Source organism: Pleurodeles waltl, chromosome 1_2 (genome assembly GCF_031143425.1).
Source record: "Pleurodeles waltl isolate 20211129_DDA chromosome 1_2, aPleWal1.hap1.20221129, whole genome shotgun sequence".
Taxonomy (NCBI): domain Eukaryota; kingdom Metazoa; phylum Chordata; class Amphibia; order Caudata; family Salamandridae; genus Pleurodeles; species Pleurodeles waltl.
Window position 1 is genome coordinate 64678035 of NC_090437.1, and position 21836 is coordinate 64699870.

At 46.3% G+C, this 21836-nt stretch overlaps 1 protein-coding gene across 2 annotated transcripts in view; it reads left to right on the forward strand.

Moving 5' to 3' along the window:
- Positions 1-21836, forward strand: part of HELQ (helicase, POLQ like) — a 449876-nt gene that overhangs the window by 356439 nt on the left and 71601 nt on the right. For both annotated transcript variants that reach the window (XM_069236329.1, XM_069236338.1), the window contains one exon: positions 7224-7337. In XM_069236329.1, the coding sequence (XP_069092430.1) occupies positions 7224-7337 (114 nt within the window). The remainder of the gene's footprint in view (positions 1-7223; positions 7338-21836) is intronic.

The window sequence follows — 21836 nt, forward strand, 5'->3', positions numbered from 1 at the left end:
TCCAAGATGAGTGGATTCTTTTTTGTCATCTCTCTGTCTGAGAGCGGAGTTCATGGTTCTCCCTTTTATTGCTGCCAAGTATGCAAATATGGCAAACCACCTAAAAATTCTGCCTGTTTAGCATCACCCCTTTCACATTAGTAGGACGTAATGGTGCTGGCTCCAGGGTTGGCCACATGGCCTGGCCCAGGATTAGGCCCTGTTGGTAATCCCCTGCTCTGCACGGCCAATTTTGCCACTTGTGAAGGGGTTTGTCACAGGCCGTGTCAACAACCACCCTCACATGCAAATGGAGACACACATATTTCGAGTCAGATGACTTACATTAAAAATACTATCACTGATCAATAGCTCGGTAAGAATACTAATGTATCTTATGCAAGACCTTAGTAGGTATCTATAACTCACGTAAACGTTTTTTTACACAGTGACACAGACTGGATGATGTCATCACTGATGTCACAGACTGTGATGAGTGATTATAATATGAGAGGTATAGTGCAAGTTATATTTAGGGTTGGTAACTATAACTGATGAATTTCAATGGTTTTGTGTGAGTAAATTCAGTACTTACATATAACGTCACTGTAACCTTTGTTTTTTTTTTTTCAGTGAATTTCTGTTTTTTAAATTCTATTTCTTAACTATAAGTTCCCTGTAACCTTTGTTTTTTTGTGTGAATTTCTGAGTTTTTTTTCTTTTTACTGCAGCAAGGGCATTGACCACAGGGACTGGCCTGTGGCCAGGCTCGTTGCCAACCCTCCACATGCTTCCAACCCTTATGCGTGCAGTCAACCACACGCCATGCACAGCCTTCAAGGGAAAAGCAAAGAGAAGGCACACAAAAAACAGGGGTGCATGCCTGGTGCATGCATTTGGCTCATTCTCGCTGCTTTTTCCTTGCCTGCTCCTTCTTGACTTTCCCTCCTTCTCACTGCTTTCTCCATGCTCTCAGCCCCATTTTGTGTGTGACTTCTGCTTGTCTTTTTCTCCTACTCACTGCTTTCTGCTTGTACTCAGCTTAGTTTTATGCTTGCCTGCTGCCTGCCACTCCCTCCTCACTGCTTTATTCTTGCTCTCAAACAGGTTTTGTTAATGCCAACCGTTCTCCTTTCCCTCCTCACTGCTTTCTCCTTGCGCTCAGCCCAGTTTTGTTCTTGCCTGCCTTTCCACCCGTCTCATTGCTTTTTCCTTATGCTTAGCCTGGTTTTGTCCCAGCCTGCTGTCCTCCTTTTCCTTCCTTATCACCGCTTCCTCCTTGCTCTCAGCCCGGTTTTGTCCATGCTTGCTGCCTGCCCCTCCCTCCTTCCCACTGCTTTTTCCTTGCTCTCAACCCATTTTTGTGCGAGCCTGCTGTCCTCCTTCCCTCATTCTCACTGCTTTACCCTTGCTCTCTGCCTGGTTCTGTGTGTGCTGTCCTCCCTCTCACTGCTTTCTCCTTGCACTGACGATTTTGTGGGTGCCTGCTTTCTGCCTCCCCCTCCTTCTCACTGCTTTCTGCTTGTGCACAACCTGGTTTTATGCATGCCTGCTGTCCTCTTTTCTCTCCTTCTCACTGCTTTATCCTTGCGCTCAGCCCGGTACTGTGCGTGCCTTCTGTCCTCCTTTTCTTACTTCTCACTGCTTTGTCATTTGTCACCGTGTCTGCTGCCTGCCTTCCCCTCCTTCTTATTGCTTCATCCCTGCAGTAAGTCCGGTTTTGTCCATGCCTGCCTTTCCCTCCTTACTGCTTTCTCCTTGCTCTCAGTCATGTTTTATCTGTGCCTGCTGCCTGTCTTTCCCTTCTTCTCATTGCTTTTTTCCTTGCGCTGAGCCCGGTTTTGTGCATGCCTGCTGTGTGCCTCCCCTTACTGCTCAGTGCTTTCTCCTTGCTTTCATTCTGATTTTGTGTGTGCCTGCTGCCCTCCTTTACCTCATTCTCACTGCTTTCACCTTGCACTCAGATCGGCTTTGTGGGTGCCTGCTGCCTCCTCCCCTTCCTTCTCACTGCTTTCTGCTTGCACTCAGGCCAGCTTTGTGCATGCCTGCTGCCTCCCTCTACCTCCTTCTCTCTGCTTTCTGCTTGCTCTCAGCCTGATTTTGTGCATGCTTGCTGCCTGCCTCACCCTCCATTTTGTACTTGTATTTCGATTTGTAGTGCATATTAAACCCGAAGGCATCAAAGTTCTAGACCAAGTAAAGACCGGGAGCAACCACAGAATCCCTCAGCCCAACCTGTTGGAGCCTATCCACCAAAATAGATGGACAAATGGATTTTGAAGTCTGCCAACAGGTCCAACATCACCAATATAGCCATCCCACCTTGGTCCACCTGATGCCGGATAAAATCCTCTGTGATGAGCAGCACAGATTCAGTGCTGTGATGGCTCCTGAAACCATGTTGGAAGGCGTCCAGGCAGTCATTTTCATGTATGAAGCGAGCAAAGTTCTTGATTAAGATGTTTTTCCAGTATTTTGGCTCGCGCAGGCAACCGTGAAATAGGCCAGAGATATTTCAAATCATTGGCCTCTCCAGTAGGGTTTTTCTTCAAAGGAATGATGATAGTTTCTTTCCAGCACTGCGGGTATATACCAGTGGGAAGCACCTGAGAATAAACTCTCTCCCATGCTTCTGCAACAACCTCAGGGGCCTTCTGCAGCACCCTGGGTGGACACGGGTCATCAGGTGAAGCCGAACATGTTTGCAATAGCAGAAAAATTACCTTATTCTTAGTAAGGGGCGAAAACCTGACTAAAATATCTCTATTATGGGGTTCTACAAAGTTCTATGCTTTCTTCCTCCAGCCTGGGATTGAAGTTGGTAAACACCTAATGCCTATTGGGCTGTTTTTCACATACTTTATAGGATACGGTGGTGCAGGTGCTGCCTCAGGTCCCAGAGGATGTGCGGTCCACTCTCTCAAAGGCAGTCAAAGAGGGGAGGATGGGTCTTGCAGATCATACAGAAGGACTATTCCCTACCTTTCCAGTCTTTCCCTCCCCCAGTGCCTCCCTCGAAAGAACGTCTGATGGAGGATCACTTGGTTTGCTCCGCGAGGAAGTTGCAGCTCTCTTGGCCAAGGGAGCTATAGAAGGGGTCCTAATATCAGAAGTAGGCAGTGGTTTTTATTCCCACTACTTTCTAATCCCCAAAAAGAACAAGGGTCTTCGCTCTGTTCTGGATTTGCAGGACGTCAATCTCTTCCTCAAAAAGGAGAAATTCAAAATGCTCACTCTGGCTCAGGTTCTGTCTGCCCTGGACCAAGGAGACTGGATGGTAGCGTTGGAATTTCAGGATGCACATTTCCATATCTCCATCCTGCCTACCCACAGGCATTAACTGCGGTTCAAGGTGGGCCACAAGCACTTTTATTTTACTGTGCTCCCCTTTGGCCTCACCAGCGCCCCTCGGGTATTCACCAAGCTGATGGCAGTTGTGCAGCTTATCTAAGCAGGCTAGGTGTTTGTCTTCCCTTACCTCGATGACTGGCTGTTGAAGGCTCCTTTGCCCCAGGCTGTTGTCACTCACCTTCAGACTACGTCAAACCTGCATTCGCTGGGGTTCACTGCAAACATGCCAAAGTCACACCTGACTCCCTCTTAGAAGCTCCCTTTCATCTGAGCTGTTCTGATCACAGTGCAGTTTCGAGCCCATTCTCTGAAGCAGCGAGTCCAGGATATTCAGGTTATGATTGCGATGTTTTGACTTCTATCCTGGAATTCAGTGAGACAGACTCAGAGGTGGCTGGGCCTCAAGGCCTCCTGCATCCAGTTAGTAAAACATGCTGCTCTGCAGCGGGACCGGAAGTTCCAGTGGGCACAACATCAGGGAAATCTTACCGACACAGTTCAGATCTCAGAAGGAACTACAAAAGATCTGCAGTGGTGATTAATGAACCGCGATTGGGTCTGAGGCAGACTCCTCTCCCTTCCCCAAACAGATTTTACAGTAGTGACAGATGCATTGCTTCTGGGATGGGGTAGCTATCTGGGAGAGGTAGAGATCCGAGGCCTCTGGCAGAATCTGGACTCCAAATCAATTTACTGGAGCTCCGGGCAATCTGACATGACATTAAAGTAATTTCTTCCTGTCGTCAAAGGGAAAATGGTGCAGGTGTTCACGGACAACACTACCGCAGTGTGGTACTGCAAGAAACAGGGCAGTGTGGGGTCGTGGACCCTTTGTCAAGTGGTCTTGTGTCTGTGGACATGGGTGGAACAGCAGGGCATACACCTGGTTGTTCAACACCGGGCAGGTTCTCTAAACACCAGAACAGACGAACTCTGCCGCTTATGCCTAGAAGATCATGAGTGGTGCCTCCATCCGGAGGTGGCACAAGCACCCTTTCAGCAGTGGGGAGAGTCTTGGTTAGATCTGTTTGTCTCCGAAGAGAACGCGTAATGTCAGCAGTATTGCACATTGGAGTTTCCAAGGTGGCAATCCCTCTGCCACGCATTTCGCCGCAAGTGGAATTCAGGCCTCCTGTATGCTTTTCCGCCCATACCACTTCTGCCTAGAGTTCTCAAGAATATCAAGAACGACCGGACCCAAGACATCTTAGTGGCTCCGGATTAGGCATGAAGAGTCTGGTATCCCGAGCTTCTCAAAATGAGCATCAGTCCTCTGATCAGGCTGCCCCTTCGGGAGGATCTTCTGTCACAGCAGCAGTGAGGGTTTCCCGCCCAAGCCTGTCAACTCTTCGCTCCTTTATGCGTGGAGATTGAGCAGCGGCAGTTGATGGCTTTTGACCTTCTTCCCGAAGTCTGTAAAGTTATTTTGGCAGGCAGACGTCCCTCCACTAAAATGGTATATGCCTGCAGTTGGAAATGTTTTGTATATTATTGTACAGAAAGGTCTATTGATCCTCTTTCTGATATTGTTCTCTTCATTCTTTCCCTTGCCCAGCAGGGTTTTTCCTTGGGGACTCTCAAGGGCTATCTTTCTGCCTTGTCGACATTTCTTTGGTCTCAAGCGGTCCAGCGAGGGGTCGGGCTAGGCGCACAGCGAGCGCCTCCTTTGACGTAAGTGTGACTATAAGGGGACACTTCCCCTCCTGGAATCTGGGGCCAGTAGCCTTAGATGTTGGGTCCTCCGCTAGGTAGTTCCTTGCAATAGGTAGGCCCCTTCAATTGTTATATTTCCTTCCCACTCTCTTATTGAGTGTGGATGTTTGTTTGTGCATTGAATGAGGTTTAGGGATCCTAGGCCCTGAAGAATGCCCCCAGACCTTCCTTGGCTCATTGTAGAGGGCAGAAACATGTCGGCCATTTTTTAGATAGTTGACCCAGTGAGTCCTCACTCTCACTTTGGTGTCCCACCCTTGTTTTTAATACACCAGCAGACACCACTATTAAAAGTGTAGATTACACACCAGTAACTGCTTAGGTGTTTTTATATCTTCCCCTAGCTTAGCTGGATCCCACTAACTCCAGATAAATAATAATTTACGCACTTCCTCCCGTTCCTTTAACGGTGAGGTTGAGTTCGCCCAGGTGGCACTGTCCTACCTGGGTGGGGCTAGGTGGTCAAATGATGAAGCATGACACTATATAGTGTGTGAGACCACCTAATCCGTAAAGGAAATACCCCCTCCCCCTATCCATCACCATCCCACAGTACTCACACTCCATTTTGTTTTTTTACACCCAGTGAGGTCTAGGAGCCCCTGGATATTCTCCTGTGGTTATAGCTCCTTATCATTAGTGAACCCCATACCCTTTTGTGTTTGACATTTCTTCGGCTGCCTGATCAGCCTTCTCTGTTTATATGCCCCATTGTACATAGATTCCTAAAAGGGCTTGTAGAAATGTTTCCTCCTACGCCCTTTGTTATGCCCCAATGGGACTTAAATCTGGTTCTCACATTTCTGATGTGTGCTCCCTTTGAGCCTTTACACAACTGTTCTCTCCAGCTGCTCACCATCAAGACAACCTTCTTAGTGGCGATAACATCTGCCGGGCAGGTGAGTGAGATGCAAGCTTTGTCATGAAAGCAATCTCACTATCTATCCAGACAAGATGGTACTCAGAACTTGTCTCTTTCCTCCCCAAGGTGGTGACCCCACTTCATCTGGGTCAGAACATCACGCTGCCTACCTTTTTGCTCCACCACATCTCTCTAAGGAAGAGGAGCAACTCCACAGACTGCACCCAAAAAGAGCATTGTCATTCTACCGTGACCGCACAAAAGAGTTCCGGGTGGATGACCAACTCTTTGTGGGGTACATTGGAGCAAAGAAGTGTCGGGCAGTGCAGAAGCGAACCATTTCACACTGGGTTGTTCTCTGCATCAAGATCCGCTACGCATTGGCCAGGAAGTAGCCTCTTGAGGGCTCATTCTGCCATGGGCAAAACTGCTACCACTGCGCTAGCTCGGGGAGTTTCAGTCCTGGAGATTTGTCAGGCGGCAACATGGGCATCTTTACACACATTTGCAAAGCATTACTGCCTGGACAGTCGGGTAGGGAGAGACAGACAGTCGTACAGCACTTCTTAGTGTAAGGAGAGGTATCAGCAGCGCACCACCAGGAGGTTTTGGCTTGGGTATCTATTCAAAGGTACCTTCGATAACACATTATCTGGTAGAGACTCTATCTAGCTGCAGATTCTTTACACCCATCCATGCTCTGCGGATATGTCTAGTAGGGTTAGGGTTTATCCCTTATCAGGGCCCTAGTACTACACAGACAAAATATTGGTTCTTTCCATGATTCTGCGCTTCTGGCATGTAGGTTTTGTGGATAAAAGAACTGACGTACGTGGGCCAGGGTGGTGTCTTTATAGGTGACCATGACGTCACAGACGGCTCCAATGATGCTGGCGAAGCCACGTGGAGCTGGATGATCCGAACGACGGCGCACACATGGTATTGCTCAGCAAAAGATTCCGGATTCAAAGCTGACTGCAAGGAATTCAAAGGTAAGGAATATGCAGGTAGATAGTCTCTACCAGATAATGCGTTACCGTAGGTAAGTAACTTGTTCATGTATACATACATATATACGGATGTAACTTACCTTGCATTATAAAGAGATGCATGATAAAGGGATTGTGTGGTATTGTCATACAACCAGCACATCTGCTCTGCAACATATTTTCAAATAGTTATGTTTTAAGAATTTGTACAAAGTTAGTCATGTTTACAAATTTGAGCACTGCTGTATAATTGTTGTCCTCACTCAGTAATGCACATATGCAAATGAAGGTAATTAGTGTGTTAACATCCAATGTTTTTTATTTGCTAGGAATTGGAAGAATTTTGGTGTTATAAAGCACTATTATTGGAAGTTACGAAAAAGCTGACTTACTGTGTAAAGGCTGAACTCATCCCTCTCATGGAGGTGGCAGGTGTTTTGGAGGTTAGTAGCAACCAGTTCATTCAGCTCTTGGTAGACAAGGTGGTAAGTAGTTTCAAAGTGAGACACTGAAGGTATTTTAGTGCAAATCTGCAGATATTAAATTATGGAGATACATTGCTGATGTCCTGTACAGCACTTTTCATTAGTACATTGACGAAATCACAGAATTACAGCCTAGTCAAAGGACATGTTTCCTTAGCTCACCTTGTGTTCTCCTTTTCCTCTTGTGTTGCATTCACTTTCAGTGTTGTACTCAACAATAGACTTGAGGTTGGATATATTTATCTCTCACTGGCTGCATTTGACTTGCATTATGCACTTACCCTTACATATCGTGCTGGTCCTTACTGAATCTCACTTTTCAGTGGCATTATCCTTTTCATGCTACAGTGCTGGCAACCTAATTTGCATCATAGCCTTGTTCGCTTTCCCTTATTTCACTGGTTATGATCTTTAGAATTTCTAGATGACGTCACAACAATCTACTGTTTCTCCGGTTTTCACCTTTCCTTAAGTAAGTAATTAACGTGCCTTACTGAAAGCTGAATTTCCAGATTTAACACTCCTGCTGCACCCTTTTCTCCTTGGACATCCTAGCCCTTGCTCCTCTAGCACTCATAATGTCTTTGGTAGTCTTGTTTGCCCTGTTTGATTCCCTCATACCTCATCTTGTTTTTCCGCTAAAAGCTATGTTTATGTACACTCTAGCTCTTCGATTTCATGAAAGCAGTCATAACCCTGAAGCCATGAAATACTGCGTACATTCTCATGTCTCTCAAATCCAAAGGAGAAATTAAGCCTCCACTGATAGATGAATTCATGGTGGATGGTTATTTCCCTCCTTATCAGGACTCAATCTGGACATACCTATCACTAATACTGCATGTAACAAAGTGGCTCAATCAGCAAATTTCTCATATTTCCTCTAAAACAATTAAAACAGCACCTCCTGCTATAGTAACCTTGCAAATAGATTGTGGAAGTGCCATCCAATGAAGATTGTAGTCTGTTTTGCCCTTTTAGATTCCCTCATACCCTTATCTTGCTTTTCTGCTAAAAACGCTATGTTTAAATACCCTCTTGCTCTTCTAGTTCATTCTTAAGCAATCTTAATTTAGAACCTATAAAAAACTGCATACATCTACATCTCTCCAAAATCCAAAGAAAATTGTAACCTTCCTGTGATTGAAAAATTCACAGTGGATGACTTTTTTCCCTCCTTATGATGAGGGCTCTGTTCAGAAATTCCTATCACTAATATTATCTATTACAAAGTGGCTCAATACCAAACTTCTTAAACATTTGCTAAACAAAATAACACACCTGCTGTCTCCAGATCAACTAAAAAAGCACCTTCTGACCTGGTAATTGTGTGACTGGGTTGCGTAAATATCATCCTCTGAGGAATCCTCTGATCCTTTCTAACACCAATCAAGTTCATATTCCTTTCAACGATGAGATTGATATCAGAAAATAAAAACAATTGACAGGATTTTGCAAAGACTAAGAGAGCTGTAGTGTTCACAGGTACTATCTATGTGTTTGCAGTATTTATTGAAGATCAGCAGACAGAGCTTCCATGTACCTCACTACAGCATTTTGAACATTCTTAGCACAGCCATTTGATTGTTCTTAATAGATATATCTTTGTTGTATTTGACAGAAATTAACTTTCCACCTGCAACATCTTCTTTATTTACTTTAGTTATTCTCCCCACCATTGACCATCTGGCACAAACAAAGCATTGCCCTTCACCTTGATGATATTGACAGGGTCTCTACACTTTGCAGAGCCTTTCTTCTGTGCAATGGGTTCTTTGAAACGTACCCAGTGACCTACTTCAAACTTAATTCTCTCGTTGAAATTTCCTTTGACATTGACCAGAACTGGACTCATCACTCATCTTAGCTTTACCACTGTATGCAGCTACATCACATTCTAGACCTTTAATTTCCATTATCCAGGGGCACAATGAAGAAACTACTTTCCTACCCATATTAAGTTCCAGTGGTGCCTTGCCAGTTATTGAATGAAGAGGAGCTCTATAGGCCCACCTTAGATCCCTGATGGCTGTTTCACTATCAATCTTGGATTTGTTGGCACTCTGAATGCACTGCAAGACCCTGTTGAATCTCTCCACTTTACCATTCTTCTGAGGGTTATAAAGTGGAGCACGTAGATGTTTTACACCACACTTAACTAAAAGTTCTGTCATAGTTAACAATGTAAATTATCAATGAGTATTCCTTCAGGAATTACCTTCTTTTGCAAAAGCTTCATAAAAAAACCAATGACTGGATTTGTATTAAGTTCTGGCACCTCATGTACCTCCACCCATTTAGAAAGATGGTCAGTCATTACAATGAAGTACTTCAAATTTTGAGGCAACACATGAAATGGTTCTAAGAAGTCTACAGAAAATCTTTACCATACCTTTTCTGTAGAAATTACTGGAGCCATGTCCGACACAGCAATAAATAAATGTTGGTCACTACAACAACACTGAACACATTCCTCCACTAATTTTTCCATATCACCGTAAACTTCATACCACCAAAAATCATTCCTAACCCTATGTTTAGTGGCACTTATGCCTAGATGACTTACATGTGCCATTTCTAAAATTATTTGACAGAAGCACTCTGGAGGTACCAACTTACCTCCCTTCACCAGTAGCTCTCCTTCCAAAATTAACTCATTGCACTTTACTAAAGTTCTGTAAAGACACCTCCATAAATGTTTCTCTTGGCCATCCAATTTGCACGAATTTCATAACCTAACTCAATATAGCATCCTCTTCCAACTGTTTGCACCATAGCTTCTTGTCTGAGCACACAACAATATCTTCAACCTTGGCTCTAATGCATTCTTTAATTTCTTCCTGTATGTCAAATTCACTAGGGCCATCATTCACAGGTAAGCAAGACAAAAAAAACCTGCTCTCACATTTTTGCCTCCTATGATGTGAACGACATAGAAAGGGAACTCCAGCAACCTGATTGTTAGTCGGGCCAACCTGGCTGTAGCTTTCTTATGTTATGGGGTAGACAAAATGCTCCCAACTCAACTACACACACTCTCCTTGGCAATCCAAAGACGGGGAGAAAAGTAATACGGACTGCACTTTAGCCCTGCTCAAGCTACCTCAGCACTTTTTCTCCAATGCCTGTTCTCAGGTAGGCCGTTTTATACAATTCAGTACTGCGCTTTGTTACACATAGTAAATAATAAGTCATTTGCAAGGTACAGATTCAAGATGGAAAACACTAGGACATGTGACCCCATAACCCTGAATTCCTGAATCAAACCACTACACATTCTTCATTGTACTTTCGACAATGCTTTATGGCAGGACATTCTTTCTTCTAAGAATGTGTGGGTGTTTCATAGTAGATGTAAACTCCTTGGAGTGTATGCTGGCAGCATTGTGTGCCTGAGGCCTAGTTTCCTCCCTGCTCTCATTGTGTAGGCAAGCACCTGTGTGCTCTGAGCTAATTAGATAATGAATCTATTGTTTAATCAGGCCACAGTCTATTTGAAGGCACGGAGTGTCTGCCGGGGGTAATTGTGGGCTGATGTCTTGTTTTGGGTCAGTTAGACATGAGTTGGCCTTTAACTAAAAAAAACCTTTCAAGTTTCCTATTCCTCTACATTCTTAAGTGAACTTTTTACCTTGTTTATGTCAGTGTGGAAGTTGGGCCTAAACTGTGTTTTAACTGTGAACAGCTGTGTGGTTTCTGTGTTTTTTGGGTATATATTTTCTACATGTTTCTTTTTTTTTTATATTTCCTTCAAAATTCCTCCTTCTAGTTGATACTTCAACTGCTTTATTTAGATCTTGGTTTGTCCTTGGCACCAGGTAATACTGGGAATCTACTAACTGTGTTGGTTTCCTAACTAACTAAAGCACCTATTCTCCTTAGCCATGCTAAAATTGCTTGTATCATAAAGTATATCAGTAACAAGATCACTGTTGTTGGTAACAAAGCCCCCAATAGTCACGAAATCCAGGATGGTAGTGACACAAACCAACCACTGACCCAACTATCTGGGGCATCCTATTCATCTATCATTTTAGTTTGTAGATTATGCGTGCAGAGTCTGTACTGCTTCTGACAAAGTTCTATTTTCCGCATTGTAGGAAAGTACCCTATTTTTGGCATGGTTACCCCCACTGTTTGCCTGCTGTAAGTGTGTTTTGACTGTGTTCACTGGTTTCCTGCTAACCAGGACCCCAGTGACTGTGTGCTCTCACCCTCTCAATTTGGTTACTCAGGAGTTAGCACACCCCACAGTTCGCATACTGGTGCCTCCATATAAGTGTCTAGTATATGGTACCTAGGTACCCAGGGGATCCCCATGGGCTGCAGCATGAATTATGCCACCCATGAGAACCCATGTAAAATGTGTCTGCAGGCTTGCCTTTCATTACAGGGCACTGTAAGTCACCCCTATGGCAGGCCCTCCTAGCCCAGAGGGCACGGTGCAAGTACCTGTGTGTCAAGGCTCCCCTGCATGAGCAGAGGTGCCCCTACAAACTCCAGCTCCATTTTCCTGGAATTCGTAAGTGCAGGGAAGCTATTTTACCCGAGTACTGGACACAGGTCACTAACTGTGTCCAGCTATGTAATGGTTACCCAAACCTAGGCATGTTTGATATCAAACATATAGGAATCATACCCCAATACTGTTGCCAGTATGTATTGTATGATTCCATGCACTTTGGGGGCTCGTTAGAAGAACCCCAGCATTGCTCCCTACCAGTCTTCTGGGGTTTTCCGGGCAGCGTGCGTTGCTGCCACCCCACAGACGGGTTTCTGCCCTCCTGTTGCTTGACTAGCTCAGGCAGAGGAAAGCAGAACAAATGATTTCCTTTTGGAAAGGGAGGCATCATCCATTCCCTTTGGAAATAGGTGTAACATGGCTTGGGAGGGGGGAAGCCTCTCCAAGCTACTGGTATTCCTTGAAGGGCACATTTGGTGCCCTGCTTGCATAAACTGGTTTGCACCAGTCCAGGGACCCATGGTCCCTGCTCTAGAGCGAAACTGGACAGTGGAATGAGGAGTGACCACCTCCTGTTCATCACCACCCCAGGGGTGGTGCCCAGAGCTCCTCCAGGTTGCCGCTTGATTCTGCCATCTTGAATCCAAGGTGGGCAGAGGTCCCTGGCAGCAAATGAGTGGCCAGGTCAGGGAGGTGACATCAGAGCCCCCTCCTGATAGGTGGTCACCCTGCTAGGTGACCAATCCCCCTTCCTGGGCTATTTAGGGTCTCCATTCACGGTGGGTCTTCAGATTTGACGTGCAAGATTCCAGCAGGACTCCTCTGCATTGTTTACTTCATCTTCTGGCCACCAGGACTGCAACTGGACCCTCCTGGAACTGACAGTCTTCAACTCCAGCGACATTGGTTCTCTGGCTTCTTCCAGCAACTGCAACATTTCCCTGACTGTGCATCCTCTGAGGGTAACGAGTCTTCAGTCTGCACAAGAAGCAAGAAGCAATCTCCCTTGGAGTGAAGGAGTCATTCTCTTGCATCTGCAGGCACCAACTACAGCAACGTCTGGCTGTGTGGATCTTTTCTCCTGCAAAACTGTGTGGATCCTGCAACACAGGTGATGGTCTGGAGTCGTCCTCTCTACCAGCTATCCAACTTGGGAGATGGTAAGCCTGTGCCTCTCCCTGCAGGACAGGGCCCCTGTGCACCCCGACTCTTGAAGCTACCAAAGCTTGTTGGCCTTCTTCCAAGGGATCTTCAGGCTCTGTGTAGCCCCGGGCTCCAGCCTTCTTCCTTGCAAAGCACAGTCTCCAGTCTGCTGCTCCACTGACGCGGGACTCCTCTTCAGGCGTGCTGAGTCAGCCTCACTGCGACTCCTGTGCCTGCAGGTTGTGAGTTGTCTGTGTCTGCTGCATCTTAGTTTTCCAACTCTCCTCACTGCTGAGGGTCACCGGGGACTCTCCTTCGGTTGAGTCCCCCTGGACCTTCCTTGTCTCCAGCAGCTCTGCAACTCTTCATCTGTGACTCTTGCCTTTGCCAAGGCTTGTTGGTGGTTGTTCCACACCACTGACTGACTGCAACTCTTCTTGCGAAGTGGGACATTGTCTGCATCACTTCTGGAAGTCTTCTCCTGCTCCTGTGCTGCATAGCTTACTCCTTGTCTTCACCCTCTACCTGGGCCTGCATCTCAAGAAGGGTGGGAAGTGGCTCCTGCCCAGACCGGACACTCCAACTCGAACTGGACTTGGTCCCCTTCATTTGCAGGTCCTCTTTTGTCAGGATCCACCTTTGGTTTCTTCCAGTCTTGCTTGGGTCTTGCACGGTCCTTTTCCAAAGTTTACCTGTAGATTTGGGGAAAGACCAGGTACTTACCTCATCTCTCCTGGTTGCTGGGGTCAGTCTGGTACTTAACTTTTGGGGTTCCTAGTTTCTCCAGCACCCCTCTACAGATTGCACTTTTTGGTGGGGGATTGACTTTTGCCTTCCACATACTTAGTATATGGTTTGGTCTCCATTATTTTCTGTTATTTCACTCTTTTCTATTGCTTTCTATGCCGATCTCTGACTTCTAATGTGAATATAATCATGTGTTTACTCACCTACTAATGGAGAATTGCCTATACAGTAATTTAGTAATTGTGTTACCATAATAAAGTACCTTTATTTTTGTGGTTCTTTCATGTTTGTGAGTGCTGCGTGACTCCAGTGGTATTGCATAAGCTTTGCATGTCTCATAGATAAGCCTTGGCTACTCATCCACAGCTAGCTTCCCACACACCAGGCCAGCTTCCTACATTTATCATTTGCTAGGATGAACGTGTAGCACACAGATCCTGTCTTCCTGAAAACTCTGACTTGCATGGCCATGATAAAGTCCAGTACATAACTGTGTTGCAGCACCATCATTCTTAGGGCATGCAGTTCCTCTTTTATGGCATTGAAGTCATCATTGGAGGTGTTAATAACCTTGAGAAGTGCCCACCTTGTGATTTGAAGCCAACAAGCTGTTGCTTTAGCATGGACCAATGGCAAGATGCTTCCAAAGAAAAGTTCAGCATAGTTGAACAGGTGATTCCCTTGTGAAACTTCATTGCAGGTGCTTGCACCATAATACTCTGCAGTTCCCTTCCTTCTGCTGTCATGTACCAAGATCATGGGATGGCTCATGGGGAGTTTGTGCAAAGCAGATATGTTTATTTCAGGGATCACCTAAACTGGAGTGTGCAAAGCCACTATGGAACAGATCCCTCCCTATTTGTGTAGTAACTGTGCACACAGCAGTTCTCCACACTGCCAGAAGAAATCCATAAGGCAGGAGGTTGCCCCCCTGCATGTCGGCGTGGAAGGCTGTGACATTGCAACCAATATTTTGGTGTCCGTAAATGGTACACTTTCCCCTGAAACATAAGGAAACCAAAGTCTGTTTTATGACAGTCTGGGGACTTTACAGTGCTGTCTACCCAATTATAGCACTTAATATTCTTGTCCCAGTTGGGTGTACATTTCTCTATTGCTTCCTGGCTGACATCAGTGCCATTCCAAAACCATATAGCCCTACAGGAAAATTAAATGTTGGGATGTCATTGACCATGGGCAAAGAATGACCCTGCCACTCTAAATCCTGTCCTTCTGACAAAATCTGGGGGTAAAGGGTTAAAAAAGTATTTTATTAAATTCAGTTGATGTGCATGTTAATCCTAGAAATCCTAGATCTGATAGAGACTTCTAGCTGCAGGTTCCTTACCTTTGAATTTCCTGGTGTCAGCTTCGAATCCAGAATATTTTGCTGAGCAATACCGTGCGTGTGCTGTCGGGTGGCTTCACATGGCTTCGTCAGCGTTGTTGGAGCCGTCTGTACATCACGGTCGCCTATAAAGGCACCACTCCAGCACGTGTTAGTCAGTTCTTTTCCTTCCGCACCGGTTAAGCACAGGTCCGGGATCGAGCTACCCTTTGCTTTTTTGGCAATGCTTTTAGTAACTGTTTTGTCAAAGACTTTTCTGTGTCTGTGTGAGGAATGTCATCTAGGAAGAAGGGGTTTAAGCCGTGTGGCGTCTGCCATCGTGCCATATCGGTGACGAACCCCACCAGGTATGTCTCTTGTGCCCCGACAGAGACCACAACTCGAAGTCGTGCTCTGACTGCCGGGCCATGGCCCCAAAGGCTTTGAGAGAGTAGTCTTTACAGCTCATTGCGGGCTGGAAGTAGACTTTGGATGGCGCGACTTCTAGCAGGTCACGGTTTCACTCGAGGAGGAGGTTGCAAGACTGCTCCAGGAGCCCCAAGACCTCTTCTTCACACTCAAGGTCCTCTGGGCACTCAGGGAAGAGGCACAAGAAGAATAAGAAGCCCAATCGGGCTTCGAGTTTGCCATGCCCGTCGGCAGACGAGGCATCACAAGAACGTTGACGTTCCGAGCACGGTTCCACAGAGCCATTGCCAGGCCCGACTTCGCGTCTCACCCTTTACCCGGAAGCCAGAGCGACCTCCGCTCAAATTAAATACTTCTACGAAGCCATGTGCCTCGTTTTTGAGCAGGCTGCCCCTGTGGGTGGGTCTTCAGACCACGTGGGGTTAGAAGGGGCCCTATCGTGTCAGACGCCAGAGGCTTTGGCCTTGACACTGTTGGGTACCCAGGGATCCGATATCGGATCCGGACTGGCAGCGGTTCCACACAGTCAGTCTCCTCCGGTACTTGTCCCAACGTCAATGCTCTCTCCACTGCCGGCACCCACCAGTGGTGCAAACCCCATCCTCATTCCGGATGATCTGTAGCCGAAACGATGACATACAACGCCAACACGGCCCAGATCAGTGCCTGAGGCTTATTTTCAACAGCCAGGCACAGGTGAGGAATGAGTCGGGTCTGAGGACCCTTTAGAGTATGGATTAGAGGAGCAGGACTGGTATGAGTATCTAGGGGAAGCCAGTGGACTGGATACTTCTCCAGATGCTGGTATGCACTCTACTCCTTCTGTGGCTGAAGAGGAGGGAGCGTCTTATGCCATGGTGGAGCGAAGATGCATAGAGCAGCTGAGGTCTTGGACCTAGACTTGCCTATGGAGCCGGCCAGCACTAACATCCTGACAGAGGTGCTTCAGTTTGGGGTTGCTACATCGGAGATGATGTTATCCTTCAATGAGGCCTTTACTGATGTTCTGCTGGGGATGTGGTCCAAACCCAGCAGAGGGGCACCTGTAAATAGGACAATTGTCCGTCGCCATCGACCAGCTCCTACCGACCATAGTTTCCTTAACCAACACCCCACCCCGGAGAGCTTGGTGAACCAAGCCTCCACTTCCCATAGTGCCTTCCCTTTCACTTCCCTGGATAGGGAATCCAAGAGGCTGGACCAGCTTGGGAAGAAAATGTTTTCTTCCTCCAGCCTGGCATTGAGGTCCGTAAACTCCTCATGCCCATTGAGCAATTTATTTCGCAGGGCAGGACGATTTCATCAACAGTGGCCCTTCTTCGCCACGCCTGTCTTCGTACAACTGGCTTTTCGGGGGATGGTCAGGCAAATCAGATGGATATGCCATTTGATGTCTCACGCCTTTTTAGACAAAAGGCAGACTCGGCGCTTGAGCGGTTCAAGGACTCTCAAGCTACGGCCAGATCCTTGAGCCTCTTGGTGCCCGCTCACCAGCAGTCTGCCTTTCGCCCCTTTTAAGGCTTCGGGAGGGGGGGGGGTACCACGCCACCTGCAGGTCAGCCACCGTCTTCCAGCTTCACAGCATCCAGTGCGAGGACAAGGTTGTGGTACATTCAGACCCAAAGGGTCTAGCCAGAGCTCGGCCCATTCAGTTTACTCTGCTCCCCTTTGGACTCACCAGTGCCCATCGGGTGTTCACCAAGGGGATGGCGGTGGTAGCAGCTCATCTGCGCAGGTTAGGGATTTCAGTCTTCCTCTACCTCAACGACTGGCTGCTGAAGGCTCCTACACCCCAGGCTCTTGTCACCCACCTTCAGACTATGGGGGACCTCCTTCATTAGCAACGGTTCACTATACACATGCCAAAGTCACACCTGACTCCCTCTCAGAAGCTCCCTTTCATCTGAGCTGTTCTGGACACAGTGCAGTTTTGGGTTTATCCCTCCGAGCAGCGAATCCAGGATATTCATGTTATGATACTGATCTTTCTGTCTCTCTCCTGGGTTTCGGTGAGACAGACTCATGACTTCTGCATCCTGTTAGCCAAATATGCCAGATGGCATATGAGGGCTTTGCAATGGGACCTGAAGTTCCAGTGGGCACAGCATCAGGGAAATCTTACCGACACGGTTCAGATCTTGGAAGGAACTGCAAAAGACCTACAGTGGTGGTTAGTAAACTGCGATTGTGTCAGAGGCAGACTCCTCTCCCTTCCCAGCCAAATCTCACAGTAGTTACAGATGTGTCACTTCTGGGATGGGGCGGCCATCTGGGAGAGGCGGAGGTCAGAGGCCTCTGGTCTCCGGCGGAATCCAGACTTCATATCAACTTGCTGGAGCTTTGGGCGATCCAACTGACATTGAAAGCATTTCTTCTTGTTGTAAAAAGGAAGATAGTGCAGGTGTTCACGGACAACACCACTGCGATGTGGTACTGCAACAAGCAGGGCAGTGTGTGGTCATGGACTCTGGACATGGCTGGAACAGCAAAGCATATCCCTGGTGGTTCAACACCTGGCAGGTTCTCTGAATGCCAGGGCGGACAAACTCAGCCATCGATGCCTAGCGGATCACAAATGGTATCTCCATCCAGAGGTGGCGCTAGGACTCTTTCACCAATGGGGAGACCTTGGTTAGATCTGTTTGCCCCCGCAGAGAATGCGCAAGGTCAGCAGTATTGCACGTTGGAGTTTCCAAGGCGGCAATCGCTCAGTAACACTTCATTGCGAGTGGAGCTCAGGCCTCCTGTCCGCTTTTCCACCCGTACTACTCCTGCCCAGAGTTCTCAAGAAGATCAACAACTACCTGGCCCAAGTCATCCTAGTGGCTCCGGATTGGGCACGGAGAGTCTGGTATCCCGAGCTTCTCAAAATGAGCATCAATCCTCCGATCAGGCTGCCCCTTCGGGAGGATGTTCTGCCGCAGCAGCGGGGGATGGTTCTCCACCCGAACCTGTCAACTGTGCGCCTTCAAGCGTGGAGATTGAGCAGTGATGGCTTTTGACCTTCCTCCTGAAGTCTGTAAAGTTATTGTAGCTGCCAGGCGTCCCTCCACTAAAAACGGTATACGCCTGCCGTTGGAAACGTTTTGTGTATTATTGTGCCCTTTGTTATGCCCCATTGGGACTTAAATCTGGTCCTCACATTTCTGATGTGTGCTCCCTTCGAGCCTTTGCACAACTGTCCCCTCTGGCTGCTCACCATCAAGACAGCCTTCTTAGTGGCAATAAGATCTGCCAGGAGGGTGATTGAGATGCAAGCTCTGTCATCAAAGCCACAGTATCTCACTATCCAGACAAGTAGAACTCGTGCCTCTTTCCTCCCCAAGGTGGTGACCCCATTCCATCTGGGTCAGAACATCACCCTGCCCTCCTTCTATGCTCCACTGCATTCCTCTAAGGAAGAAGAGCAACTCCACTGACTGGACCCAAACATTTGACTGCACAAAAGAGTACAAGGTGGATGACCAACTCTTTGTGGGGTACGTTGGAGCAAAGAAGTGTCAGGAAGTGCAGAAGCGAACCATTTCGCTCTGGGTCATTCTCTACATCAAGATCTGCTACACATTGTCCAGGAAGCAGCCACCTGAGGCTTGAAGGCTCATGCTACCAGGGGCAAAGCTGCTACCACTGCGCTAGCTTGGGCGTTCATGACAGTGCTACCATAGGTTTAAATCCATCGCGAAATAGAGATCCCAAAGTGGATGAGCTTCCTAACTGAAGAATGCACATGCGGTAGCACCATAGTATGCTAATTCACCATGAAGGCTGCATGGATAAAGTTTCCCTGGCAGAGATTTTCTGCTCTCCAGTAACTGTCACAAAGTTCCTAAAATGGATGTCAAACCTAGCCAGGAGCAAAGCAAATTACAGGACATAGTCGACAGAAACTCTATTAATTTCACTGCTCAAGTGCTGCTGATGTCTTCTTGGGAAAAACCTGTCTGCTGCTGTCTGTCTAATCTTCAGTTAAGATTTAGACAGCATCCAGTTTGAAAGCAGTGCAGTGAAAACTAAGGGCATTGGGGTTAGGACTTGCAGAAACTTGTCTTTTCCATTAAGAAGGAACGTATCACCTAAGAAGGACTTACACCCGGCCGTTACTGCTGCAGAGTGACTGAATTTCCTGTCTTGTTCCGAGGCTAAAAGTGTACATCTCGTGTAGCCCTTAGCTGCGGAACAGAAGGGAGACCATCATTGAAGTAACTCCTAGATGTAAGAAGTGTAGGTCAACCGCACTTGATATTTAGCAGCTGATTTGTTGAGTCCTAAAAAGCATTCCCACATTAGAGAGCATTAGGCAAAGCTGTGGGTTGTATCTGTCCCTTCCCTACATGTTGACACAAAATATTGCCTTGCAAGTTTCTTTTGCCACTAAGACCCCTCTGCCTTGCACTGATAAAATAAAAGCCTCTAGGGTTAAGAATATGACTATTTCGGAGCTTTGAAGTTGAGAATGTTGTATTTTGATCATCCGTAATTCATGAAATTGAGGGACCCCATGCTAGTCTTCATTTGAACTTTCACAAGTTCAAGATGGTCTCTGCCGACAGAGATGATGTAAACGATGGACCTTCTCAAAAAGATTCTAACAGGCCCAGCAAGCCGAACCTGACTGGGAATAGACAGAATTCTTAAATGACAGCCAATTTCGTGATTCCACGTGCATTTTGAGTATTGTTAAAGTTAGCATCTACACACAGCAGCCCATGAGGTTGCTGGATGTATTAAACCATTTAGTCAAACATTAGGTTCATGAAAACGTATGATGACGGACAACCTTGTGCTGTGTCCAGAATACCGCCAGCGGCAGCCTCCAGGAGGAAGTCAGGATTTGCCAGAGAGACTGAGAGCAAACTGCTGCCTCCACCAAAGACAGACTACTTTCCTTGCCATGACCTTATGACCGTGATAAACGCTCATAGAGGATGAGCGTTGAACCGGTTATTAGTCCATCCTGTCAGATTCCTTCAACATTTCCAATAAGGTGCTCAGATAGAGGACATTGATATTAGTACCTTTGATTTGCACTGAGCACAGGTGAAGTCTGGGGGGGTCAAAGAGATGAAAATGGTTTTCTCAAGAATTACCTTGTTAACTTAGTTCTATTCTAAAGCATGTGGTCACAACAGGAAGATATATTGCACTGTTTGTTTCAGTAAACGATTCCTGTCTAAAACTGGTTTCCCCACAAAGGGGCGATTACAGTAAGTATATTACATTTGAATATGAATTTTATTGCAGAACTACGAGTTACTTTTATGGTTCCTCCTTGTGATTTTTTTTGGGCATTCAGATAACGTGAATGAAAACCACTAGTCCCAGCATATCCGGAAGAACAAACTACAAAATGTAACCAGTAACAGAGCACACACTTCTCCTGTAAACCCCTAACCGAACAGCACAAGTCCTTTTTGTTGCTGTCTAGCCAGATAAATACTGTGTACTGTTTAATCTTACAAATGTATTCAGTGTAAAGTTATAATCTAGAATATTACCATTTAACGTTTTTGTGTTATACCCTTCAAGAGCACTTAATCTGCTCGAGGTCTTGAATTGCCCTTCATCCCTCGTCCTTAAGCTTCAATTCCCTTCTTCCCGCTTTCCTGGCTGGCTTTTTCCAATACATCGATGTTTTCCACATCCCTTCTCTGGTTGTCTATATTCCACATTTGCTGTACCGGTTTCTGGCTTTCTCCTCTCATTCTAAGAGCCTGCTCTGAACTCTTACGGCATCCCTTAGGTTTCCCTTGTCCCACTTAATGCCATACTTCCAGATGGCCGCCTAAAGGGCCCATTCCGTCTCCCTGGCCATTTTGTTTCTCCCTTGCCATTCTGTTTCTCCCTTGGAAGCTCTGCCTGCCTTCAGAAGCTCCATTGTGTCATATCCTTTACATAGCGCTGATTCTGGGTCTGCAACAGTGTTTCAGATAGGCAAGGACATAGTATATTATGCTGAGGATTTTCAATTATGAATTATTTTATTAATAGTTTCTTGAAATGTGTTCTGTTTACATTACACTTTATGGTTAAAAGCATCCCCAGCCATATGAATTTTGCATATTTTTTTACGACGGCATGAAGACTTCGCCCTACATGAGCTACATTACCTTTATTGATCATTTTGTTAGTTATTCTGTCCAACGAGCAGTGTCACCGTCCATACAAAATAGTGCTAAAATGTTTTTAAAAAACTTTAAGAGAAGCTTATTTTACTCAGATCTTCTCTCTTTGGGGTGACCCATTCTCTCAGAAGTATTTATTTTTAGACATTTTCTAAAAACAAAAGTGCCTTATAAGAAAACATTCTTGTTAAGGTATTTGAAAATGCAAGTTCTACTGCTCTGGGTTT